This window comes from Mustela lutreola, chromosome 18 (genome assembly GCF_030435805.1).
Source record: "Mustela lutreola isolate mMusLut2 chromosome 18, mMusLut2.pri, whole genome shotgun sequence".
NCBI lineage: Eukaryota > Metazoa > Chordata > Mammalia > Carnivora > Mustelidae > Mustela > Mustela lutreola.
Genome location: NC_081307.1, coordinates 18,944,677 through 18,972,500, shown reverse-complemented (window position 1 = coordinate 18,972,500; position 27,824 = coordinate 18,944,677). Strand labels below are relative to the sequence as shown.

The 27,824-nt window shown below is 42.8% G+C and overlaps 1 protein-coding gene across 8 annotated transcripts in view; it reads right to left on the bottom strand.

Annotated features, from left to right (window-relative positions):
- Window positions 1–292: 292 nt before the first annotated feature.
- Window positions 293–27,824, bottom strand: part of MTUS1 (microtubule associated scaffold protein 1) — a 164,826-nt gene continuing 137,294 nt past the window's right edge. For 6 of the 8 annotated variants that reach the window (XM_059156259.1, XM_059156263.1, XM_059156258.1 and 3 more), the window contains 8 exons: window positions 27,123–27,189; window positions 11,647–11,861; window positions 10,277–10,382; window positions 9,115–9,188; window positions 8,873–8,968; window positions 6,347–6,463; window positions 3,125–3,222; window positions 293–2,607 (listed from right to left, as the gene is read on the bottom strand). In XM_059156259.1, coding sequence (XP_059012242.1) covers window positions 2,394–2,607; window positions 3,125–3,222; window positions 6,347–6,463; window positions 8,873–8,968; window positions 9,115–9,188; window positions 10,277–10,382; window positions 11,647–11,861; window positions 27,123–27,189 — 987 coding nt within the window. In that variant the 3' untranslated portion in view covers window positions 293–2,393. The remainder of the gene's footprint in view (window positions 2,608–3,124; window positions 3,223–6,346; window positions 6,464–8,872; window positions 8,969–9,114; window positions 9,189–10,276; window positions 10,383–11,646; window positions 11,862–27,122; window positions 27,190–27,824) is intronic. The other 2 variants (XM_059156261.1, XM_059156262.1) reach the window with 2 other exon arrangements.

Here is a 27,824-nt window from a genome sequence, read left to right as displayed (position 1 = left end):
TCTTTAAAAATATTTAGACTTTAGCTGTTTAGCTATTTTCTTACCTTTTCCAGAAGAAATTGTTAAAATCCGTCAAAATTTCTCCAACACACATAGCTGGGAATTCAGAGAAGCTTACCTGTAAGTCTCACTCTGAAAGGCAGATTTCAGCCCCATGACTAATTCTGTCATTGCATTGGAAGCTCCTGGGAAACAGCTGAAGAGGAGACAGATGGCCACCTGGGTCTTGAGATGGGCTAAAACTGGGTAACACTTTGGAGGATGGAATAGGTCCAAGGTTACAATTCTTACATTGAATATTCCAGCATTATTTATTTGATCAAAGTAAAATACACTTTCCATCACTACAAACTGATCACAACTACAGTTTATACATCCATATTTTCATGACGTGCCAACATTTTGCATCCTACATGAAAAACATTTGGTTTGGGAAAAAAAAAAATCAAAGTTCTCTGGTTCATTTCCTATCTACTCTCCAGTTGCCTCCCATTCTCTGAAGACATTTTGTATTAATTGTGTAAAAGACTTATTTCCCCAGACATCTAAATGGTATGGAGGACAGCAAGGAACAGCACAAGACATCCCATGCCTAGGAGATGGATGGCAAACCCGACTTTGGCTAATGGCATTGAAAACAACTCAGAGAAGGGCAAGCGGAGAGCTATGCCAGGAGGTGGCAGTGAACCTATATTTCCATTTATCAGAAGCAAACATGGAAGGTTACATACATAAGAAACAGTTGGAGGTTAAAGGCTTGAGACACAATCACTAATAAAAACAACCATGCATCATGAAGATCAGTTTGCTATGTAGTATACATGTAAATGAGAACTCCTATCCACCTCTAGTATCCCAAGTCCATTCTTACCCTATAGCGGTTACTTGTAAAGCCACTGGGCTGATATCAGCGACAGAGGTTAGTAAACACTGACATGCAGGGAGAGGGAGATGAAGCCACAGGTCTTCCTTCTACTTCCCCCGAACCAAAGTACTAGAAAGGGGGGAGGTAATTATAAGTTCTGAAAAGAAACTGCAATGCAACTTCGAGGGAGTTGCACATTGTCCATTCATTCAATGACCATTCTGCTACTTTCTCAAGGACAGAAGGATTCTTCAAAGGAAGCATGGAAACAGCATCTCTTCTCCAAATGTTTTACTCAATATGGCATCATTGCGTTAAACAGGCTGTTCCTGCTCCTCAAGAAGCACAGAATCCTACCTTAGTTCTAACTAGCTAATGACTTACTCTTCATTCTCTCTAGGGTTTCCCAAAATTTGTACTAGGAGATCCAGGCCTTGGTTTATTTGGAAAGTGGTTTTGGCACCTCGATGATGAGCTGGCTCTGGAAAAGCATATTTCTTGTCCCAGAGAAGAGTAGGTAGGAGGTAGAAGGTTTGCTTTTGTGGCTCTGGTGAGAGGTGGGGCAGTGGAGGGGTGGGGGTTGGGGGAAGAGGAAGTGGGGGAGTGAGGATCATGGGAGAGCAGATAGTTTCAACCCGTGGGAATAGCTCAGATCAAGGTAAAAGTAAGGCAGAAGTAAATCAACCAGTACTGCCCTTTTGCTTTATACAGATTTTTAGAAAAATTAGGGTTCTCTATTTGCGCATAGCCTGAGAAAATAGATTGTAGTATCATGTTAGGTTCACGTGGGGATATTAAAAATCTAACTAGTTTCAGCTGACATTGCTAAGCACCAAAAGCCTGCCAACAAGTTACTCCAGAAGGATACAGAGCTGGATAGACATGGACAAGTCAAAGCTCTTCCTGTCATTACCACTCCCCACCGTCAACAGCTGAGCCAAGTTGGTGGTAGAGAATTTTAATTCAAGCAACTATCATTCCTCCTCCTATGGCTTTTGCAGAAATGCATACACTGACTGTTATTAGATTAGTACATACCCAGATTTACGCAGCATTGGACTTTCAATTCAGAGCAAAGGAGGCAGCGTCAGACACAGGACACTCTGTGCACCCATTTCATTCACACATCCCCAGTCAGACCAAAACAAAAATCACAAGAAGGTGTCTATGGTGAAGAACATTATAAAGGTTATAAATCTTTATCGTAACAGGCCCCTGAGAGTTTTTTTTCCCCTTATGCTTAGGTGAAAAAGGCAATGAACAAGACCCTCTTGTTCTTGAAGTGCTTTGTGCAACAGCGTCCATGTAGATCCATTCTGAGATCTTTGTGGGGGAGGCTCTGGGACGGGGTCCACGTCTTCCTCCAGAGTTCCAGTCTCCTAAGGAGCCTTGGGGGTGGCGACTCTCCAGTTCCCGAGTGGTCAGCACGCGTCCACTACTGTAGCGCTCGCTCCCATGGGTGTGGTTAGGGTCAGTCCCGCAGACCTGTACAAATGCTTGTGGACAGTCTCCCAGCTTCCAGAAAGCGTCATCTGGGTGAGATGCTGGGGCTGGGGAAGGAGCCGGAGTTCCTCGGTGACTGGAAGGGGACAGCGGCGGACGTGGGGGACCTCTTGGGGCTGCACAAGTCCCCGTTGTGCAACTTCCACAGCAGCTCCTCGTTCTCCATGGACAGTCTCTTGTTGACCTTGGACTCCTTCTCCAGGGACTCCTGAAGAACAGCCTGCTCGGTGGAAAGTTGCCTTGAGGACAAAAAAAAAAAGAGCCACAAACCACGTGGACCTGAGTTCAAAGGAACTTGAAAAAATTCTTACCACTTAAAATTTGAGCCCACGAAACAATCCCTTTGGAACAAAAGGGAGTCCTGCCCAGGGCTGACTGGGCACCGGGGGGGGGGGGGGGGGGCTGGTTGCTGGAGAAACGCTGGGAGTGTAAGCCTCAGTCCAAGGAAAAGTACCTTTGGGGGCAAGTTCCCTGTTGGCTGGGTGGCCCTACCACAGCTTTTCTCCATGTCTTATGACTGTCTCATGCTTGGGGCTGTTTCTTACTGGGTCTTGTGATGCTTCTTCTCTGAAAGCATCTCAGGGTCAGGAAGCCGGGGGCCACCGTGGTCCAAACCACTGGCTCCCACCATCCGATTTTCCACGTGGGAGTCAATACCTGGTGAACCACCCACTTCAGCCCTATTTCACGCTCATGACATGGGGTGGAGTGTGCTAACGAGGGCAGGAAGAGCTCAGGGAAAACGGACGTGCTTACCTGGAAATCGCCATGTGCTTGTCCATGCGAGCTTTCAGTTCCTCGTTCTCCTGCTGAAATCGCTTCAGTTTGTCAACCAAGGCTGTGTTGTTGTCCACCTGGGTGTGAACGAGAATGCTTGCATTTAGACATCAAACAGGAAAGCCCCTCCTTCCCTCAGATGCATTCCTGACACTAAGGCACTTGGAGAGATTTCATTAAGGAAGGTTTAGTCGAATTCTGAAATCCCTACACATGCTGCCAAAGAATCTGTGGCAGCCAAACAGAGCATCTAGATGTGTGTTTTTCATCTTGGAACACTGAAAAAATAAAGTTGAAATATAAAAAAAATAGATTTTTAAAATCTATTTTTTAATAGATTAATAATTTTTAAAAAAGCTCTGCCAGGTCACTGATGGGGCCCCGGGGGTGATGGACTTGTTCGGGGTTGGTGGGGAGGGGGGAGGTGGGGGGAGGTTTTAGAACTGCCCCTGAGAACTGGTGCCCGGCCCTGGGCAACATGGGCCCTGGGTGTCTCCTTCAGTTGCAAGGTGGTCAAATGACAGTAGCACAGGCCTGCACTACAGCTTCCTGTGGTAAATTCTGGAGAAAAAAAAAAAAAAATCCCCGTGTTCGAAGAAAACTCATAGTAGGCCCACAGCTGACAGTTCTGTCCATTATGGTCTTAACGCGGTTTGGAGTTTCTCTGTAGTCTTAAATTTGGGTGGCCACACAAAGCGCCGATTGACCAAGCTCTGTGGAACACCAACCAGGAGAAGGAGCACTTGCTACACAAAGCCTCCCTCCTGCATTCAGGGGAAGAGACATTCGTTCTCCTGCGGGCCTGCCCAGGCTAAACTTCCAGGGAAAACAGACTGATCAGGGGAGAGGTTCCAGGATAATATCCCAGAAGACATTTCATCACTTAACATGACGAAGAGCTGATTACCTCCCCCTACTTTCTAAAGGTAAGATTTTCTTACTTGCTGAGGCGGTGACCTCATAGCTCTGTCAGAATTAATGCTAATCCCTGTCTCGGCAGTGTATGACTAATCCACTCTGATTATGATTCTCGGTTGGGAGTCCTACTCTTCTTAACATTTCCTATTATCCAGAAAGTGCTCAGGACAAGCCAGTCAGGTGGGATAACCTTCCCAAAAATGAGACTGTAAGAGAAAGGGAGCCTTGGGATTTCTAGTAATTACAAAGGAATTCAAGATAACACATGAGGTGGGGAAATCTGGAATGAGAGACTGGGCAGGGATTGGTCTAATGGTATTATCTCCTCCAGTGCCTCCTTTCACAGGAAACTAGCCCTCGTGTTCCCACACAGCCAACCACCGGCAGAGCTAGTTTTCATACCAAAGCTTTCGTACTGAGAAAGCCTCCTTGCTTTCTAGGAGTCTCATTTTCTACACAGGCTCCAAGCTTACAAATACAAGCATACCTCATTTTATTATACGTCACTTCTTCGTGCTGTGTAGGTATTGTGGGTTTTCTGGGGGGATATTTTGTTTGTTTTAATAAATTGAAGATCTGTGGCAACCCCATGTCAAGCAAGTCTACTGGTGCTATTTTTCCAATAGCATTTGTTCTCTTCAAGGTTTTTGACACATTTTGGTCATTCTGGAAATATTTCAAACTTTTTCTATACTATTACATTCGCTATGGTGACCTGTGATTAGTGATTATGACTCACTGAAAGTTCAGATAGTTAGCACTTTTTAATTAGGGTATGTGCATTGATTTTTTTGTTTAGTTTTGTTTAGATATAATGCTATTGCAGACTTAACAGACTTCTATGTGCATTGGAAAACCAAAAATTGCATTTGACTCACTTTATTGCAACACTGGCATTGCACTGGTCTCAAACCAAACCCACAATATCGTTCACTGAGGTATGCCTGAAGATAAAGTAACCACGGGTTTACCTGTTGCAGCAACTCAATGCTAACGAATACCATGATCCTTCTCGGGCATGGCAAGAAACAAAAATATTTCTGGGTCAACAAAAATTACAATGTGTTGTCAATTTTATAACAGAGCCTGTTCTTCATGTATATGGTATTTTGAAAAGTTTGGATGCACGAATGGTACATGGGGCAACAAATTATTAGCAGGGCGATCTACAGGACCAGTGACTGTGAGATTCGCTGAGTTATCAGGCTTGATGGAACAGGATGACCTTTGGCAGAAACTGGTATCTATGTCAGATTAGGCTCATTAATCAACCACAAGAATTCCTCTTTCCTTCAAAAGAAATATCAAAACTGCTTGGCATGTCAAAGTGCCCATATATCTAGGTGGGGGTTTAGCCCTTACATCCCTCAACCGTGAGGTAATGGTGTCTCTAGAAAACTGAACCAAACCAAACACTGAAAACTCAGACAAACCAGGAAGCAAACAAAGAGTGGCCTCCAGGCTCCCTGATGTCCAGCGCTGGTTTGGGCTTGAGCGAGGCACTCGGTCACTCAACCATGAATCACTCATAATTGGGGGACAAGGGACAGGCACAGTGAGGTGGCTGGCACAGTCAAGGGCAAAGTATGGCAGGAGCTGAAATCACTTAAGCTTCCTTGCCCAACCCCGCCCACTTGGTGAGACTCCTGTCTCCCAGCAGCTGCGGGCCAGGGCTGGGCACACACCACTCAAACACGGACTTCTCCATAAACCTGTCACTGGCTGAATCGGTGCTCTGCCCTCAAGGTTACAAACTCCGCTTCATTCTTATTTTTCATAATGTTTGCATCTGTCCAGCCAGATTAATTTTATGAGAGCACGACTCTTCTATTACATTCTAATTCACGAGAAAGAGGAGGAATTTAGATAGCAAACTGCATTGCCCTCATTCATTTACATTTTTAACTGTCGGTGAATAAGACAACAGTCCAGAGTTGGTGATAGAGGAAAGTACTGTTTTTTACATGTTTTTAAGATTCTTCATAGATGCATTAAGATTCAGAGACCACTAAAACGGAAGCCTAATTTGTTTGTTGTGGTTTTTCCAAGGACCCAAATGCTGCTTTCTATATTCCTTGGGAAACAGAAAAAAAAAAGTTCCAGAAGGCAGCAATAAATAAGCCTGGAGCAAACCCACAGAAGCAAATGTAGCCTCTGTTACCTTCTGCACCTTTCCAAGTACCTTGAAGTAGCAGTTAAAATGACTCCGCAGTTCTAGCTCAGAGCCCAGTTCCTATGCCACAGACTGCATTTCTGCCGGGTAAACCCCTGAAAGAAACATACCAGTTTCTCCATTTTCATTAACTTGATGTCTTGCTGATGGAGCTTCTCATTCTTGATCTCCAGCACGGCCTTCAGGCTCTCTAACTCCTGCTCCAGGTACATGAGCTGAGGGTTCTTCTGGAACAGACACAGCAGAACCCAGCTTTGGTTATTTAACCGCACGTTGTTAAATTCTTAATAGAGTCTCTGATTAGATTTAGATATTGGGGGAGAGACTTCTAACCTTCTCACAGCAGCTAGAGGAAGAGGCGGACAAAGGGTTAAGAGAACAGTAATCTCACAGTCTTCGGTTAGAAGAATGAAATCATTTCATCCTTGCAAACAAACACTTCTTTCATTTATCAGGAACTTAACATGGGAAAATATTGGTCACACCAAATATTTTACTGGAAGAGGGAAAAAAAAAAAAAGCATTGCTTACAACGCAAAACTACTCTGGCGAGAGTTGAGGCCATTACAGTCCTTTACTGCTGTTTGGCGGGGAGAAAAGGGAACAACTGTTCTCTGTCAACAAAGCTGGGAACTGATCAGGAGTGAAAGGGCAGTGCATTTCTAGGGCTTTCTGGAAAACAGAGTGACAATCGTGTCCTGAGTCTTTGGCCATTTTTATTATGAGGGGGCTCTATTGGCTTGGCCTGTCCTTCTCGTTTATTCTGTGAAACCCTACAGCATACAGCACATGCACTACTAAAATTCTGTCCAAAATAAATGCTGCATCAGGGGAGAGATCCTCTTAGAGCCCACCACCAGAGTGGAATCCTCACTCCTTGCTTTAGTTCTGGAAATCTAAGTGAATCCTCCCAAACATACAAACTGACCATGTCAGATCTACCAACTGGATGTCTAAGCTCAGACAGGTGTCAGTGGGTAAGTCACCCAAATTATACTCCTGGGCTCCAGACCAAGCCTCAGGGATGATCAGGGAATGGGTCTTCAGGACTACCTATGTAAACGCCTCACTCCATAGGACACAGAGAGTCCCACAACCCAGGGGACCGGCTCAGGGAAGGTTCCAGAGCGGGAAAGGGCTGGGGCAGGCTTAACACCCAAGTCTGAAAATCCAGAGCTCTTGCCCAAATTTCATAGGCCTCAAATACTCTCATCCTTTGACACAGGATGTATTATCTTTAGGGGAAAAAAAATAACCAGTAGCTCATTTTTCTTAAAAGGAGACATCATTTCCTCTGTCCATTTTTACACTTGATCATAGCCAGAAGGCCGAGAAGCAATACCATGTCCATTTTTAAACTTCGAGCATTCACAGCCCCATTTCCACCGCACCTTTGCTGATGTCCCTGCTGGCCTGGGCCTTCCTCAAATGCGCTCTCCCAGGGCGTCAGGTGCATTCCCACAGGGGGTCAGGCCTCAGGTAACCCTGCTTTCCTCAATCTGTTTCCGTTTGTTTTCAAAAACTGCTGCAGTTCCAGGAAGCCCTTTAAAACCCACTCCTGGAACCACTTATAAGGTTTACAGCCTGCATGTAAGCCTAGATTTTTTTTTTTTTTAATCGCTCTTTTGTCTAAAAATCTTCCAGTATAGATAGCTTTGAAGTTTCACTGGGTATGACCTCGTCTCATCCAATTGTATTCAAAAGTCTAGAGGGTATCCAAAGACATCCGTGAAAAATTTCACTAAGAGACCCACACACACGTACTTTCCAAGCCAGCAGATTTTAAGTGGCAAAAGAACTTTGCTTCTGCAGTCTCAGGCACAAACATATGAAAGGGAAATGGTGGCACTGAAGACAGAAAGAGACAAGGTGGGGCCAGGTGAGTTAGGATACCAGTTGCAAGAGAAAGGTGAGCTTACAAGATAAATCTGTACTTTTCCCAAGTGAGGATTATCCATATGACCTATTGGGCAGACACAGATAGGAATGAAGCGTCTATACATAATACACATTGATCTCCAGGACAGAAGGCGAGCCAAAGCAGCCAGACACAAAAAGCCACACAGAACATGATTCCATTTATAGGAAATGTCCAGAGTTGGCAAATCCATGGAGAAAGAAAGTAGAATGGTGGGTCCCTAGGGACGGGGGGTTTGGGGGGATTTAGTGGGGAATGGGTACAGGTTTCTTTCTGGAATGACAAAATGTTCTGGAAGTAGATAAGAGTGACCAATGCACAATTTGTGAACCACTGAACTGCACATTTAACAAAGGGTGAATGTTGTGCTATGTCAATTTTAACTCAATATACCAGGGAGGTTCTGGGTTTGTTTTTTTTTTTAAGAAAAAAAAGTGTAGTCTTCACATGAAACCCTGACCCTCACTGACAATTTTCTTGTCTTCGCATAGTTATCGGTTTAGACCACTCGCAATGTACTGGGCTTCCTCTGTATGTCAGGTCTTGGGATTTCTAAAAGCCATCAGTAAACAAAGAAGCCAGTTTAAAAATTACTCTGCAACATATGAAAAGGATTCCAAACCACTATCATGTCCCCGGCTGCCGAACACAGGCTGACCCTCACAGGCAGCTGAGCAGAAAAGAACTCAGTAGCGATGGAGAAGCACACACAACTTACTAAATTTGCTTTCTCTCTCGATATTCTTTTTTGTTCTTCTGATTTCAACTTTTCATTTAAAGCATCATTTTCACTCTTCAGATCATTGATTTGTTTCTACAACAAACAATGAAATGTGGAGCACAAGTTAGCAAGCAGACACCAGAAACATAGCAAATGTACACAGAAACATTACCCAAACCACACAAACCTCAGGAATGGGGATATTTTGGGGGGGGTGGGGGTAAGTCAGATAGACTCACCTCCAGTGATTCCTGCTTCTCGTGAAGCATATCCTCAAGTGATTTCTTTTCCACTTCATGGCTTTTCTTGATTTCTGAAAAGAAGGGATTTTTTTTGGAGGCAATGGCATCCTATGAGATCACTGTATTCTACAGTTGTTAGAGCATGTAGATCTAAGAGTTGATTATGAAGCAGTAGGACTATGTTACTTTATATTCGTAAGATGCTTTCATAAAAATTAAGCTCTCTGTTCTCAAATTAGCCTTGTGAGGGGAGTAGGGCAGATATTTCCATTTTATGATGGAGAGTGCAGAGGCCCCCAGAGGCCAGAGGAAACAGCATCCTCCTCAGGGGAGGGCTCCTCCAACACTGGCCTTCGCCCTCGTGCTCTGGAGTTCCTGCGTGCTTTTCCATTTGCTCTTCGTGAACCAAAAAGAAGTCTAAAATTAAACCCAATTCTAGCAGGAAGGAAGAACGACAGCGTTTACTAATATCTACCCTTGGCCAGTCACTTTGACATGTTGTCATCTCTGACTTCTCAGGACAATTCTATTTTTCTGATGAGAAAAGGCCTTTCCCACTGGGGAGCCCACCCGCTCGTAGCCTGCGTCTACAGGCTTCTCTGAGGGGTGCACGGAGCTGAGTGTAACAACTTCCACGATCCTTTGTGTTCTTAAAGAAATGGCTCCTCTTCCTTCTACTTCAGCCTTTCCCATCATGATAAAATAATTTTAAAATATAAAATAATTTTAAAATATTCTTTCTTGACTCAACCGGTGCCATCTCCATGTCACAGCGTTCTTGGTGTGCAAGAGAGTCGGTGAGCAAGTGTTTTAGCACTGATCCTTTACTGTGGCTAGGATGTAAACTAACACTTTTAACTTCCCAGGACTTCAAGTGGTAAAGAACAGCTACTACCAAAAAGGCCTTTACGTTCTTTAAAAGCTCTTATCTCTCAAAAGGCTGGCATTTGTGACAAACTATTATTTGCCTCCTAAGGGGAAAAGGGCATCTGCTAACAATGAACAATGCAAAAAGAAAGCAAAAACACTCCAAACTGAATACCACAGGGTATTCTCTGGAAGGGAAAGTTATGAATCATTTCCGTTTTAAAACATATCACATTGTTCCATTAGATCTGAATCTATTTAAAAAAAAAAAAAAAAAAAAAAGCATTCTTGCCTGAAAGGGAGGTTTCATAGGCTTTCTTTAGCAATTCGATTTTCTCTGAGTGGCTGGCTTCAATTTCCAATTTAGAGGTTTCATGGGCAGCATTTAAATTATCAAACTAGAAGGGAAAAAAAAAAACAATTAAAAGTCTTGAGTAATAAGCAACAGTATTAGGAGACTTGATACATAGTGTGTATTCAAGTTAAAGGGCTGTCCAGCACATGGAAAGAACAACCCAATCTGGATCTGCCCTTCCCAGTTCTCCACTGTGTACCCCGTCAGGAACACCAACACTCAGGCTCTCCAGGGTCCTCTGATGCAAACAGTCAACTCCATCATGAGGAATGAGGATTTGTATCATGGTGATAGGACCATGTATGATCCATGCCTATAATACTGGTCTTTATATCCTCAGTCCTTAGCGCATCTAACCCTCTGGGGGTTTCTAACCCTCTGGTCTAGTAGGTACTCAGTAAATATTACTAAATGGAGAACTGATTTTAAAAGGAAGCAAGAAAATTAAAGAGAAGCTTATGATATGGGCCCTCTCTGGTAAAGAAATGAAGCATTTCTTTGTTGTATATACTGCCAATTACTTTTACCAGTTTTTTCCTTTGGATTATGTTGTTTCTCAATGTTTTACATTTGTACATAATGTAAACATTTTTCTTTCCCTCTGTTATTTCTTCTATCACTTTTTAACTTAAAAGCTTTTCTTGGGGCCCCTGGGTGGCTCACTGGGTTAAAAGTCTGCCTTTGCCAAGGTCATGATCCCAGGGTCAGCAGGGAGCCTGCTTCTCTCTCTCTCTCTCAAATAAGTAAATAAAAAACTTTATAAATAAACAAAGACTTTTCTAACCCTCTGAGTTAAAATATTCTTCTGTTTTAACCTAGGCTTTACTATGGATTTATTGATAATACTTCACTAATTAACATAGGATATATTTTGAAATATTGTACAAAATGTGGATCTGAATCTGGTTTTTAGCCCCCACGATCTTCTATTGCCAAGCAGGTATGTGCAACTAAAATTAACTAAATAATCTTTCTCACACACACACAAAAAAAGTGTGTGAAATATGGGTTATTAAGTGTCACTTTGAAAAGGAAGAAATGCAAACCCATCATTTAGCAGTATAATATCAATATGCTCACATAGGGATTACTTCCAAGTTGAATGATAAAGGATTTTTTTAAACTTTTTTTTTTCTTCCCTTCTTTCACTCAACATTGCTTTGAGCATAAGAAAAAAAAAAAAACCTGAGAAACCCCTTTTCACTTATTTAAATAAACAGAAGTTCAAAGGAAGTTCCTCATCCCACAATTAGAATTTGAATACATGGCCATGACCAATAACATGCTCAGACTCCAAAGGCACAGACCTGCTCTTGCAATTGAGTTTTATACTTCTCTGCTTCTTCAATGTAAATATTCTGGAACTTTTCACACTCCCCGGTGTAAAATTCTTTAAGCCGATTTTCTAGCTCTGACAGATCAGTCTGGTGCTGCTGGTTTAGCTTCTGAACGAACGCTTCATAAGCTATTTGCAAGTCATTCCTCGCTTTTTCTAATTTCTCACAGGTCGATGAAGCAGTGACTGAAAAGAGATGAAAAAGGGAAAAGACATTTCATCTGCGCAATGTCCTAAATTCATCACATTCACGCAGAGCTGTGATGAGTCTGGAAATACGGACACAGGACTCTCGGAGTACTTCGTTCTCTACCAGATTTCCAAATGTAATGGTATAAAAGTGAGCAATATATAGGAACAAGAGCAAATGGTCGCTGGCAGCAAAATAAAACCCCCCAAAACAAAAAACAAAACAAAAGACAACCCCCCCCCCCCTCAACCATCTATCAAGAATTAACAGAAGTACTTGAGAAAAACCCAGTTTCCAAGGGAGAATCACCCTTTTGTATGTTGACCAATCAGTGCAGGGGCGACAAGGAGAGGAGACTCTGATTGGCCGAGGCGGCTCTAAGGCCGGCCGGCCAGCAGGGAGAAGCGAAGACACACGGAACCCGGAAGATCAGAAAGAAGAAATAAAGGGATTTTAAGTTTTGACTTAATCTGAGCCGATTGCAAAAGTACAGTAATAAAAACAAAATATTAGAATATGTTGAACACGATCACCAGAGCATACCAGCTTTAGAAAAAACACATTTTAAAAGCTACAATATCCATATATCAGAAAGTCATTATTTTTAAAGGCAAAGTCATCTGAAAGGCAGAATTTAAAATCCAAGCATCCTACCCGTCACCACCACTACTGAAAGCACATAACGATTAACGATACATTGCAGAACTTGCACATAAATGCACACCCACCCACACTACAATAAATCCTGGAATATCTTTACCATTGCTCAGGAAGCTTGACTTCTGACTTTTCCAGCTTTCCTTCGCTGGCATTCAATACAGGGGAAATGAGAGCTACTCTGTCAGGAGTATCCCAAAGGGCCCATGCAGTCATGTAAAAGGAGTCCTGGCAAGTCTGTTGTTAATCCTTACCTCTCTTTTGTAAGGATTCTGCAGTTGTAGGAGGAGTAAGAGTTTCAGGGCAGAGGAAAGGACAGTTGAGCTTAATGATCATTCAACTTAAGTAATGTGAAATTGGCCAGTTTCTGGGATGAATTTCCAACAATGAGGTAGACTTGTTTTCTTGATACTATGCCATGTGGCAGTAGAAATATTATTAGTCACATGTCCCCTATTGGTATTCCTTCAGAGGCCTCACACCCTGCTGAGCACAGAGCCTGCTTCTCCCCCTCGGCCCCCTCCCCCTGCCCTGCTTGTGCTCCCTCTCGGTCTCAGATAAAGAAATAAAATCTTGAAAAAGGAAAAGGAAAAGAAAAAAAAAAAAAAAGCTTGCAAGTGTTTGAGTTTCCTTGGCCACTGTGAGGGGGGTGAAGAGAAGGCAGAGGGGAGGGGAAAGGAAAAATGGGTGAGGGCCAGCACGGGGAGGGAGGATGGTCTGCTCCCAGTCAGTACCACAAGCGCAGGCCCAGCCCCAGGCAGTGACATCAGCCGGCAGCTGGGCACAGACCTTTGCTCTGCAACAGGCCTGGTTCAGTGCGGACAACAGCTGGGCTGAAATCATCGCTCACATCAACAGCTTTACTCTGAATTAACTGGCCTGGGATCCTGAAGAGACATTTTTATTTGGCTCATGAAATACTTTTTGAAAGGACATCCATGTCAACATTGCCTCAAGGTTCTGAGTGCTCCTCTCGCCAGAAACACACTGTGGGGGGTAGGGGAGGGGTGATGGATGTGACCCCTTGGGTTTAGTCATGGACTTGCCCTTGTGCTTAGGACAGCAGAGGAGCAGTGTCTAATGCCACCTCTCTCTCTTACTCCCTGTGCTCGGCCTTGTCTCTTCCTCGCTTACTCTTCAGAGTTCCACTCGCTTTCAGGCAATTCATCAGGCACCCAATGAAAGCCAGAACAAAATAGGAGATTTTGCAGGATTTTGAGCAAGCAAGCAAGGAGCTTTCATAGTATTAGGTGATACGGGTTTCAAGGAGTTACTGCACAAATACAACATCCATAGAGTACAAAGTAATCTTTCTGTCCTGATGTTTTAGTCTGTTCTATTAGGCGATTATTAAAAGCCTGTCTGTGACGAAGGGTGCCAACAGACCACTGTCGAGAGATAGAGTAGAGGAACTGCAAAAGCTATCTATCTCCAGCAGTCCACCTTAGAATAAGAAAAAGTTTTCAGAATTAGGAAAGAAAGAAACGAACTCATTTACAAGGCTACCCCTAAAGCAGACGGTCATGGAACAGAACAGAAGTTGGTGTTTTCACCCTGGGACAAACCATGCCTGTCAAGAGTTCTAAGCCAATGATAGCACAGGAACAACATAGTTTTAGCATACATAACTGAGAAGGAAAAAGTATTTCAGAAAAAGTGGTGAGATGCTTAGCATTTTCCCTTTTCGCATAGTTATTTGGATGACCTCTAGAAAAGGCCCCATGTCACGGTCAATTAGAACCTCTGAAAAACAGAACTGGATTCATCTTGGGCCGCTTAGCCATCATCCCCGAGGAGCAGAAGCACAGCCATTACCTAATTAGTCCCGGTGGCCTTTTCTAAGAGGAGGAGGTTAGATCTGTATTCTCTCCATCTCATAGAGACCCATTTCACTTTGGAGATTGATAAATGTCCTGCTTATATAGAAAACCTACATGGCCCTCCAGCTGCAATATTCTTGCGAAATGTTACAGAGCTTTCTTCACTTTTGTATCTGGGTAGCATGCTTCATCATGAGACAGCCCAAAATACTTTAATCCTCGGGAGTATAAATAAATGACTTAAAAGACGAGAGCTAGAATAATTAGGTTCAATTCTCAGTCACACCATTTACCGGCCATGTGATTTGAGCCAATTACTTAAGCTTTCTAAGCCTTCATTTCCTCATTTTTTAAAAATGCAGATAATATTTAGCACCTTCCCTGCAGGATTAAATAAGATAATACAGGAGAAGCACTCGACCCAGTGCCTGAACCAAGTCAGTACGTGATAAATGCTGTTATGACTCTTATTCCTGGCCTTGAAAAAGTCCACCAGTTCAAATGCGTTTGAAGAGTCCTCCAAGACATGCTTGGGGTCCCAGGACCCAATGTGACAGTTAAAAAGCAGCGTTGCTTGTTGAGTAGTCAAACCTAAATATATATACACACACACACATATGGTGAGGCACTATGGTACCCACACACCTCCAACCTTCACTTCCTACTCCTATAGCTCTTAACACTGCGTGCAACAGAATCTTCCCAACTTTTAGAGGAGTTTATCTAAGTTGGACATAGAGTCTAAAAAAAGAAAAAAAGGAGGAGGTAAGGTCACATGGAAATCATACAAATTTTCATGATGCCACATACTGTGTGTCACACATTGTGACAGAAAGGAAAGATAAAGAAAAAAATAAGAGGACTTCATTCCCCAACTGAACAGACACACTTTCTCCAGGAGCTTCTGGTAGGCATGCTGTGGGTGGCAACCCTTCTTCAAGCAGTGTTCCCCCTTCTCTGCACCAGCTATGAGGGAGATGAGACGCCTGTGTCTAACGTTTCTTCCTGCTTTGAGTCCCTCTCTCTTTCTAGCCATCGGGGAAGTCAGACACCTGCTTTTAGTGCTGGACACTTTCACTCTTTTCTCCCAACTGGACCACTTTCTTACTTTACCATGTAAAAAAATAAATTGAAAACGGATGAAAGACCTAAAGTTGAGATAGGAAACCATCGAAATCCTAGAGAAGAACACAGGGAGTAACCTCTTTGACCTTGGCCATAGCGACTTCTTACTAGACATGTCACTGGAGGCAAGAGAAATGAAAGCAAAAATGAATTACTGGGACTTAATCAAGATGAAAAGCTTCTGCACAGCAAAGGAAACAATTGATAAAACCAAAAGGCAGCCCACAAAATGAGAGAAAAGATTTGCAAATGACATATCTGATAAAGGGTTAGTATCCAAAGTCTATAAAGAACTTCTAAAACTCAACACCCCCAAAATAAATAATCCAGTTTAGAAATGGGCAGAAGACAGGAATAGACATTTTTCCAAAGAAGACATCGAGATGGGCAACAGGCACATGAAAAGATGCTCAATGTCCCTCATCATCAGGGAAATACAAATCAAAACCATGAGATACTGCCTCACACCAGTCAGACTGACTAAAATTAACAAACACTGGAAAACAACAGATGCTGGCAAGGTTGAGGAGAAAGGGGAACCCTCTTGCACTATTGGTAGGAATGCAAACCAGTGTAGCCACTCTGGAAAGCGGTATGGATGTTCCTTAAAAAGAATAGAATAGAAACCCTACAGTCCAGCAACTGCACTAGGTATTCACCCCAAGGCTACAAAGATATAGATTTGAAGGGGCATGAATGTTTATAGCAGCATTACGAACAACAGCCAAATTATGAAAGAGCCCAAATATCCGTCTACTGATTAATGGATAAAAGAAGTGGTGTACAGACACACACACACACACACACACACACACACACACACACACACACAGAGGAATACTATGCAGCCATCAAAAAAATGAAATCTTCCCATCTGCAACAATTTGAATGGAACTAGAGGGTATTATGCTAAGCGAAATAAGTCAGCCAGAGAGACAAATACCATATGATTTTACTCATACGTGGAATTTAAGAAACAAAACAGAGAACATGGGGAAGGGGAAAAAAAAAGTGAGAGTCAAACCATAAGAGACTCTTAACAACAGAGACAAACTGAGGGTTGATGGAGGAATGGGGGTGAGGAAGGGCTAGATGGGTGATGGGGACTAAGGAGGGCACTGGTGATGAGCTCTGGGTGTTGTATGTAAGTGATGAATCACTAAATTCTACTCCTGAAACTACTACTACACTATATGTTAATTAACTAGAATTTAAATAAAAATTTGAAAAGGAAAAATAAAGACACATTTCTCAGGGAAGTACACTTGCTTTAAAAAAAACTGAGCCTGGGTGGCTCAGTGGGTTGAGCCGCTGCCTTCGGCTCGGGTCATGATCTCGGGGTCCTGGGATCGAGTTCTGCATCGGGCTCTCTGCTCGGCAGGGAGCCTGCTTCCTCCTCTCTCTCTGCCTGCCTCTCTGCCTACTTGTGATCTCTGTCAAATAAATAAATAAAAAATCTTTAAAAAAAAAAAACCTTTTAATTGTGAAAAATTTTAGATTTATAGAAGATAGTACACAGAGTTTCTATATACTCTCCACATAGCTGTCCCAAATGTCAGCATTTTACGTAATCATGAGACATCTGTCACAATTAAGCTTTTAACCCTGGAACAATACTAGCAACCATACTATAGACTTCACTTGGACTTTACCAGTTTTCCACTAATGCTTTTTTTTTTTTTTTTTAATTTTATTTATTTATCACAGAGAGAGAAGGGGAGAGAGCGAGCACAGGCAGACAGAATGGCAGGCAGAGGCAGAGGGAGAAGCAGGCTCCCCGCTGAGCAAGGAGCCCGATGTGGGACTCGATCCCAGGACGCTGGGATCATGACCTGAGCCGAAGGCAGCTGCCTAACCAACTGAGCCACCCAGGCGTCCCTCCACTAATGCTTTTTTAAGAAAAAACTTTGAGATTAATTTTAGAACTTCAGAGAAGCTGCAAAGAGAGAAGAGTTTCCAGATACCTCTCACCCCTTTCCCCCTAACATTAACACTGCACACTACCATGGGACATTGTTGAAACTGAGAAACCAACATTGGCACGCTATTGTGAACTCAACTCCAAACTTTATCCCTTACTTCTGTTCCAGGATCCCATCCAAGATACCACACTGCATTTAGCTGTCATGTTTCCTGAGTCTTCTCTGGTCTATGAGTGGGTCTTCCCCCATCCCCCCATCACGACAGTTTTGGAGTCAGGTATTTTTAGAATGTCCCTTAATTTTGGCCTGTCATGTTTTCTCTGCATAGTCCACTGACCCAGCAATACCACTAGTAAGAATTTATACAGATATATTCCCACATACATAAAATGAGGGATGTTGGGGTTTTTCACTGGAGCATTTCTGTAACAGCAAAACATCAGAAACACCCTAATGTCTGCTAGGAAGGAACCGGTTAAATTAATTGTGGTGTATCAAAACAATGGAATGCTTTCCAAAAATAAGACAATTTAACAGCTATTTAAAAGGACTGATAAAGTTCTTTATGTACTGAACTTCAAGATCTGTCAAGTGGAAAAGCAAGGTGCAGAAATGCATGTATAATATGCTCCCAATTGTCTATAAAAGTAAAGGGGAAACAAGTAAGTATCTTATCTTACTTCTACTGTACCCCAGCCCCAGAAGCGTGAATGGGGACACTATCTTTTACCATAGTAGCATAACTACTTCAGAATATTCTTCTTATTCTATAGAGAGATACCTGGTCATGACCCACTCCCACAGTGAATGACTCTGGAGGTTGCTCTCTTAAACTAGGGTCTCATCTGTTTAAAATGGGAGATAGGAGATATAAGTGAATAAAGTTATCAAGGTGCCATTTTAAAAAAGCAAATCACTACATGGGGAAAGACCAGGAGCCTACAACCAAAGGGTAGGGACCTAGACTATCCAATCACGGTCAATTCCAACGTTCTGCCTCTCAGTTTCCTGGTGAGCAAGGTAGGAACAATCACCACCCGCTCTGCTAACTTTAGTGTTTGGTAAGGATTTTGTAGAGCAAGGCTTCACAAACTGCCTGTGCCATGATCATTGACTCAGAAGACCTCCAGTTTCTTTCCAAAATATATTCCTTCCTTCTATGACCAAGAAATTTGGCAGTCACATGACAGAGAACAGTCTTCTTCTAAATTTCAAAATGAGCTACAGACAGCTTTCTGATAGCTCCTGGGAATTATGTGAATCAACATGAACGATTTTCAAAAGCCTCTCACTAATCCTAACTTATTAGGAATTTGCTTTACAAAATGCCTGGCCTCTCCAATTCTCTCGTAACTCATACTAGTTTCCTTTTAAATTCAGGTCATGCTTTACAAGGTGCTCTCATGCCTACGATTTCATGTAATGGTGTTTGAGTTAATAAAAGAGATATTATCTTCAATCTCCTTTTACTGGCAAGGGAACTGAAAGGGCAGAATTGGGTCCAGGATGCCAATCTACTCAATGTTTTCAGTGCAGATATATAGCACAGAGCTCAGAACTTCATCTGGGTTCTGAGGGCTATTTTCTCAACTTGTGATGTGTCTTTTTTTTTTTTTTTTAAGATTTTATTTATTTGAGAGAGACATCACAAGTAGGCAGAGCAGCAGGCAGAGAGAGAGGCAGAAACAGGCTCCCTGCTGAGTACAGAGCCTGATGCGGGGCTCGATCCCAGGACCCTGAGATCATAACCTGAGTCGAAGGCAGAGGCTTAACCCACTGAGCCACCCAGGTGCCCCACAACTTGCAATGTGTAAGCGAGAATTTAATCTCTACCTGCAAGGGATGTCTCAGACTATTAAGGCACGTTCTCTTGTAGAAGCTAGAAAAACCGCAAGATAAGATAAGGGAGGTTTAAAAAAAAAGATCTCACCCCCTCGATACTGATTTGTGTTGAATGGGGGTGGGGGCAGTGGGGTGGAGAGAGATGATCTGGCCCAGCCAGACAATCTAGGTACAGAGGGGCCAGCTGGGCCTCCTCAGAGCCCGTGGATCTCGCTGCCAATAAAAGTCTGAAAAGGCTCTGCTGTTTTTCAGCTTACTCACTGGCCAACGACATGCTGCAAAACAGACGCTCTCGCAATGACAACAGCAACATTCCATGGACCAGTGAAAACATTTAGGCATGAAAGTGGATCAGAGATCCAAGCCTGGCTGGGTAACAGACACAGGGTTCTATGCTTCAGGCCTGAAAAAAATCAGTTAGGACTTTAAAGAAATCACACTGACAGCAAAACAACGCATCTAAAGCTCATTTGGAAGCCGATGTACAAGAACAGACTCAATTCAGTTGGTGCTTCCCAGCATTACTGTTGACTGTCTCGCTGGGCTTGCTTGATTTGTATATACTTTAAATCAAAAAACAACATTCTGGACACCTAGGGTGGTGTCAAAGTGTACCCCACGGAGCATTGTAGGGTAATCACCTGCACGGTCATCAGAAGCGCATTGCTGGGCTCTGTTCCCAAGCCACCTGAGTCACAACTATGAATCTGGATTCTAACCTGGTCTATTTTATCACACAGGGAAGTCTGAGAACCAGCATTCTGGACATAGGACATTAGTCAAAACTGATCCTATCAAAACTGGACAAGGACAAGTTAGGACAAGTTACAGAAGAAGGAAGAAGACTCTATAGGCTTTCAAAACAGATACCCTTGGTATTACTGTGTATCTGTACAGGTGACAGAATGTGACCTTTTACTTGAAGACACAGCCAGCCAAAGGCTGAGTATGCGATGGACAGGCATGGATGGGGAAAATGATTTATGTCTGAGGTGGTATCAAAAACATCCTCAATCAGCTCAGGGAAGAGAAAGAATTCTCTTTGGGTATATAGTTGGCTCTCATTATATTAGCAGTTTTTTCATTAAAGCCCACTTCAAAAACCACTTCTGGAATTCTGCAACTCCAAAGCGACTTAACCTTACAGAGTTTAAAAATTATTTTAAATACACAGGCTGTTAAGTCATAACTGTAGACAAAACTCATGAAAGAATTAACACATTCTACAAGGTGTGTGGGAGCCTCAAGTTCATAGACATCAATCAAGTGTTGATTAGACAATTTATACACTGCTTCTGGCAGAGCCAAGTCACTTTTCCCTAACTGACAATAACAAGTCCTATTTTAATCTGACAGTACTTCCTGAATTTTTGAATTGAATAGAAAGATCCTAAAACTTGTTACCAATGCAAAGGAGTACTTATATCACATGATTTTCTGACCTTTCGAATATTTTCATCATGCTTTCCCTGTTACCACGAACAGGAATTTGGACCTACCGAGGCTACGTAGGCCGTTACCCAGGCACTTTGCTCTCTAGCTGTCTGACCTTAGGAAGGTTACTTTACTTTTAAGCCTCAGCTACTTTTCCTTTCTTTCTTCCTTCCTGCTTCTCTCTCCCTCCCTTCCCTTCCCTTTCCTGTCATTTAATAAAATACTAACCAGTAGACTTGGAGCTGAGTATTGCTGTCAGAAAGAGCTGGCATTCAGTAGATCTTACTGTCATATCCAGCTCATAATTTTTACATACACAGAAAAACAATCAACTAGTGCTAGTGAATTAAGAGTTCAAATCCCATTTGTGGCATTAAACAGAGACTATTAGGACAAATGTATAAAAGAGATGTGCTGGGCGCCTGGGTGGCTCAGTGGGTTAAGACCTCTGCCTTCGGCTCAGGTCGTGATCCCAGGGTCCTGGGATCGAGCCCCACATCGGGCTCTCTACTCAGCAGGGAGCCTGCTTCCTCCTCTCTCTCTGCCTGCTTCTCTGCCTGCATGTGATCTCCGTCTGTCAAATAAATAAATAAAATCTTAAAAAAAAAAAAAAAAAAGAGAGAGAGATGTGCATTGTCCAAACAGCTCAGAGCAAATGATATTAAATTTAGAGGAATGCCTGTGAATAGAATTCCAAGTTCTAAAATCTAGTTCATTTGACCAGGTTTTTAAGTCTCAGTAGGATTAAAAACTTGAATAAAAATCGATGGAACATCTATAAAAAAGATGTACATTAGCTATTAATTCTGATGGCTAAACACATAAAATACCTTTTCAATTAAAAAATATCTTTTATTCATTAATTTAGATAAAAATGTGATCCTAGTGATTAACAAAAAGTAGTAGAACTCCCAAAGATCATAATTTATGGTTCTCTATCATACTGGTTTTGATCCAACACAACTCTTAAAAAAATCAGAATGATATACTTATTCTCCATCCCAGAGGCCAAATGCTTGCTGCAGATACAGACCATTAAATTGAACTGTCATCTATTTCAAGGGCTAACACTTTCCAAATGATCTAATGGCATTGTCAGATATAATTATAAAATATTTCCAAGGGAATTATAGTTCACCTTACTTTATTATTATTCAGTCTTAAAAACATGCATGTTATTTTTAAATGGTTTGTAGGAAAACATGTGTACACAAAACCACTGAGTATTATAATTTATAAGGATAATACCAACTTCCCCTAGTTACCATCTTCAATATACAAGTCACTCATTCACTGAGGTAATAAATGTCAGGCACAAAGGCATCAGCAGGGAGAGCTGCAAACATGAAGGAGATACTGTCTCTGAAGGGCTCATCGTTCTGGATTGTGAGAAGAGGTCTAGAAACTACCCAAAGAACAGAGTTTCTTGAAGGTCACAGTAGAAGGCACAATTAACTTGCTTGCAAGATCAGGTAAAACTCAGATGATGATATGGTATTTTCATTAGGACTCAGTGAGTCACTGTAGGTAGGGAGAAGTTTAAGAAGCAAAAATAGAAAGACAGTAAAAAAGAAGAGAGCATTTCAAGCAGAAAGTATATCACGTGTCAGAGAGGTATGAATGGACCCATGGCTGGGACTTGAGGAAAGGAAAGAAGGTGTGAAGAAAGGCAAAGGAGTGTCCCGACATCACGAAGCTGGGCTGAGAGTTCCAGTCAAACCATACATGGCAGCTAGAGGATATTTGGACTTTCTGCCAAAGCCCAAATGAAGTCACTGATGTTTGTTAAAGATGTCCAATAGAGGACAGATGTGAGATTTATTTTAAATATGGTCCCGGTAGCATGTGGAGAGGACAGAAGCAGGCCTGGAGCAAGGTGACCTGTTGGGTGACCACTGGAATGTATCTGGCGTGAGCAATTATGGGGCTTAAAATTAGAACAGCAGCAGCCAGAAGGCAGAGGAGGAACAGATCCAGATACTGTGATACTTAGAACACAGACTACCACGTAGAAGATGGAGGAAAAGGTGTGTGATACCTGTTGTTAGCTTGGGTGGTGAGTGAGTGATGATGTCATTGCAGAAGATGATAAACAGACTTTGAGGAAAAAAGAGGCCTGAATGAGGAGACACTGCAGAACATTCTGGAAGCAAGGGGTTGGTGAGTCCGAAGGTCTGATTATAACCACTGGCTCTCCTGGAGGCAGCTCTGCACTGGGCAAAACTCATCTACAGCTTGGAAGGAGAGAACTAGGATAACAAATCAGTGCATCATGACCCACAGGTTGTAGCTGAAACCAGGGGAATGGAGGGGATGACAGCGAACAGTGAAACCCTCGCTATACTCCAACCCTAAAGGGGTTAGTGAAATCAAGCAACATCCACGAAGACTTTCCCAAGTCATTCAACATAACCATAACAAAGACTAAGAGGCAAGATGGAAAAGGGTTTGACACACGAAAAACAGATCAGAAGACACATAAAATAACATGAATGAATCTCAAAAGGATTTTTTCTGTGTGAAAAATATCAGACACAACATAATGCATGTTTCCATTTATATGAAATTCTCAGCTATACAAGATAACTTACATGATAAAAATCAGATCAGTGTTTGCTTCTTGGGGGGGTGGTGGTCACTGACCAGAAAGGAGCATGAGGAGATTTTCTGGGAGGACAGAGATCTTCAATACCTTGATAAAGGTGCAGGTTATATATGTGTTTATCAACAAGCATTCCACTCTATGTAAGTCATAACTTCACAAACAAGTCAAGATATGAAGTCATATATATTCATATAAACAAAGACACAAGAGAATATGCAAAAATAAATGTTCTGTCAAGGGTACCATAACTATGGGCTATTTTCCTCTCACTTTGCAATTTTAATTTCCACACAATGTCCTTAAATACAAAGAAACCAACACTCAAACACTTCAAATGCCCATCAGTACTTATCAACTACTTGGGAAAATGGAAAGCATATATACTTTTTCCATAGTAAGGAGAAAAGAATCTCTGAAATGAAGCAATTTACTATCTGAAGACAACAAGAAAACACAAGACACAATAAATACATGGTTGTAAAGTATTGAGGATTCCAGGGGCAGAGGAGCCTTACGGCTTTTGTTCTGAGCTCAGTTGGGTGAACTTGGCAGAAGAGGACATTTGTCAGAGCAACCAGTGAGACAACAGGAAAGTCAGTCAATGGAGCAGACAGTTGGAGGCAGATTCCAAAGGTCACGATCACAGACTCTACTTGGGTTTCAGTGCTCCTGAGTTTCTACTGTCCTTTATTACATTATTATATTATTATTATTATTATTATTATTATTATTATTATTTGTAGTTCTTAGTTTAGGAACCTTGCCTATAGTTTCATAGAAAAGAGAAAGAAACAGTATCCAGCGGGAGAAGGACAACAAGAGCCCCCCATGATTTTGGAGAGAAATGGTGGACACTTGGATGACAGTGATGGTAGCAGCTCTTTGTCTTCTTGAGGTTCCTGTGGCGGACCAGGCACTATGACAGCTGCTTCATATATCTCACTGTTTTATCCAAGCTCCATGACAATCCAGCCAGATACACATTGACTTCCTATCTCCCATGAGGAAATTGGACTCAAAGAAGTGAGGCAACTCCTAGCTAGAACACATGGACCCATTCCTACACCGCAGACTCCACAATGCGAGCCCTTCTACTGCGTCAGGAAGGGACCCACCATGTCTCACTGCCCTTCCGCCTTGGGAGTCGGAAAACAAACATAACACCCAACCCATCCTGAGGGATTTCTAATAGTATTTGGTCTAATTACAATTCCTTCTTGCAGTGTAGTCCATGCCCCCCAAAAACAGCCTATGTGGGTAATTACTACATAGCTATAAACTGCACACATGTGAATTCCCACTATTTAGTAGTAGGTAACACCTGGTGCTAGGCACTTCACAGTGAGTTACCTCATGTCATTCTCACGACCACCCCTGAGCAGGCCATTATTAGTGCCCCTGAATAGAGAATGAAACTACGACTCAAGACCTGTCACGTGACTTGCTCCTACATCATCCGGCCACCAAAGATTTGGACCCTGACAGTGGGACCACACAGTTTAAGCATTCTATACTATTGCTACTATTGCCTCAATTTTTTTTTTTAATGAAATCTTTTTTTTTTTTTTTAAAGATTTATTTATTTATTTGACAGAGATCACAAGTAGGCAGAGAGGCAGGCAGAGAGAGAGGAGGAAGCAGGCTCCCTGCTGAGCAGAGAACCCGATGTGGGGCTCGATCCCAGGATCCTGGGTCATGACCTGAGCCAAAGGCCGAGGCTTTAACTCACTGAGCCACCCAGGGGCCCCTATAGCCTCAAATTTTTAAACTGCATTTCCCACTTTGCTATGTAACCTATCTTCTTTCCTCTTGGTTCATGCTATGAACAATCCCTCTGGAAGTTTTTAGGATGTTCCTTCTCGACTGTTCCATCAGAAGAACTATGTAAAGCCTTCCCCTCTCTCCCCTCACGAGAGTGAACCATTCCCCAAATGCTCTCCATAATTCCTTGGGCAGCCCTACCTCACGCAACAGGAGCAGCGACACAGTCCCGTCATCCCCTCCGCTGACTGACATTCGCGCTGTCGCCTCACTCATTCTCCTGACCAGAATCCTCTACTGCCGGGGTCAGCCAGCTCCCACCTGTGTGACGAACGATACACACAGGCCAACCCCGGCATCCGGACACTCGGCCAGCGGCAGGGAAACACACCAGGGCGCACTCTCCTCATCACAAACGGAAGAGAAGGGGACAATGGGTACTGACTGGCAGGCCACTTCCTGTCCGGCTCTGTGACCAACGGGAGTGCTGAGGACCTGGATCCCCATTCGGATCATTTCACCGCACTCTCCATGAACAGGGAAAAAGAGGATCCCCCATTCAAGCAGCATGAATGAGCGCAGTGTTCCACCGCTGTTCTGGAGAGGCTGAAATGTGAACCAGCAGGTAGGCTCATCCCCACCTCCACTGGGTCATAACCGACTCTGAAACACACACACAAAGGCCTCTTTCCTGACCCGCTCACTCCGGCTCCATTACACTATTTAAGGCACAGACAAAAGCAAATTAAGGGGGTCATCTGGGCGATAGAAAGGAGTGCAGTCTGGTGGACACGGCGGAAAGCCTCGAGCTGTGGTTTCCTTGAACTGTTTTCCTAGAACTCCCGAGTCTTTGGGGTCCCGAAGTTCCATCTGTCTTAACGTTCTTTTTTTATAAAGAGTTCTTCATTTCCAGAGCCTAAAATAAGGCCAGGTATTAAGAACCTGGAGGGTGAGCCAAGAGTTTGGGGTTGCCTCTCCTTGGCGGGTGGAGCGGGGAGAGGAATGCAGAGACAAGTCATGGCCCCACATTAACTGCTCTTTGATCTTTGTCTTCGTGGGGGTTGCGGGCAGGGGAAGAAAACCTTCAAGTCCAGCAAATTATACGGACAATGTTGAAATTCTGGTCTTGTGCAAAGAAAAATGGGCAGTTTCTTCTAGAACTGGATGAACACTGGCTGTTGCTTTTGCATTATTTATATGCACAGCCACTCACACTTGAAGAGGAGGCTGTGAGCATACACAGAAAACTGCAAAGGGCAAAGAACTCAGCCTTTTAATGAACAACTCCAGACCTGGCTGAAGCAAAAGTCAGAAGCTGATTCTCCTGGGCTGAGGTGCCCGTGGCTGACTGGGGGATCCCAAGGCAGCTGGCTCACTCCAACACAGCACATGAGGTAGGAAAGGCAGTATTGCCTCTGTCGCCCGAACCCTGAGGACCCTTCCAGGAGAGACAAGACCCAAAATTGAACTCAGCTTGGGAACCACAGCCCTGGGTAGTGGGTGCTACAGACACTGGAGACGCATGGCTACCGGAGGAACCAGGTCCTTATTCACCCTAAGCCCTGTTCAACTTGTCACAGGGGCACAGAGGATGCCTTCTCCAGGCAGGCCACCGTGGATGCACACGTCCTTCTTTCCTGTAGGCTCACTCCTCTCAAAGTGCCCCAAGCAAGTGTAATGTAGTTACTATTATCAGAAAAGGCATTTTCTCATCACTCTTTAACACAGAAAGAGGTTCAGAAAAAAAGTATGACAGGATTATTTAACAGGAGCACATACAATTCCAGAAATCACTCTGCCCTGTCATTAGGAAGAGCAATGTTTTGGTCATCAGAAGCTCTGCTAGGCTTAGTCAGATCAGTGCCAGGAATTCTGTGAACTGGAGGTCAAGCTGCCAAGATTCAAAAGAAATATAAGTGTTTGCACAGATAGCAGAGTGGGACAGCTAGCCACTGCCAGCTTGCACCTCCAGCCGCGATGCCGATAGGAAAACCAAATTTTCCAGCTGTCCCCTTGTGCTGTGAAACTTAGTAAAAACAAAACAAAACAAAACAAAAACTTACAAAGAAATTAAAAAAAAAAAGCTCTTACCTAGCTCTCCTCGAAGGTTAACAAGTTCTTGAGATAGGGTTTTGTGTTGCTTCAGTGTTTCCTCCCGCTGCGGAAAACACACATCAAGTTACTAATGTTTTCAAGAGGGTCCCTTTCAGAAAGGCACACATTCGTTATCACCAGGAAAATGAGACTCAGAACGGAGAAGCCAAGATATGAATCATTTAGACTAACAGTTTGAGTTGTTAAAAAAAAAAAAACACACAGATGTCCCTTAGTTGTTAAGGAAATTCATGTTTCAACAATCTTTATTTTCTCAGGTCCTCGGGAAACTTTCATTTGAGGCACTGCATGGCACTTTAAAAAATATTTACTTTGAGCCAGGCTTCACTGCTGATCTGCGGAACCTCTCAGCAAATGCATACTTAAGACTTAATGCATTCTCCTCCAAGGGCAATAAAGCAGTAATCAGTAAAATAAATATTTAATGTTCTAAACGTATGCACTTATATGCACTTTGTCCTGTATTTGCAAAAAAAAAAAAAAAGTTTTGTTGCAAGGTCAATCCTTCTAAAAGGGACATACAACTTTGTTATAAGGCTACGGCCAAAAACAATCCTTCAAAAAGATAAAATTAGATTAATTTTACTCAGCTCTGCATTAGTTTTCTAAGGATTATTAAATTTGGGATCAGCTACAATTGTAAGGCGACGTTAGAGAAACAAATCAAAGAGAGTCAGG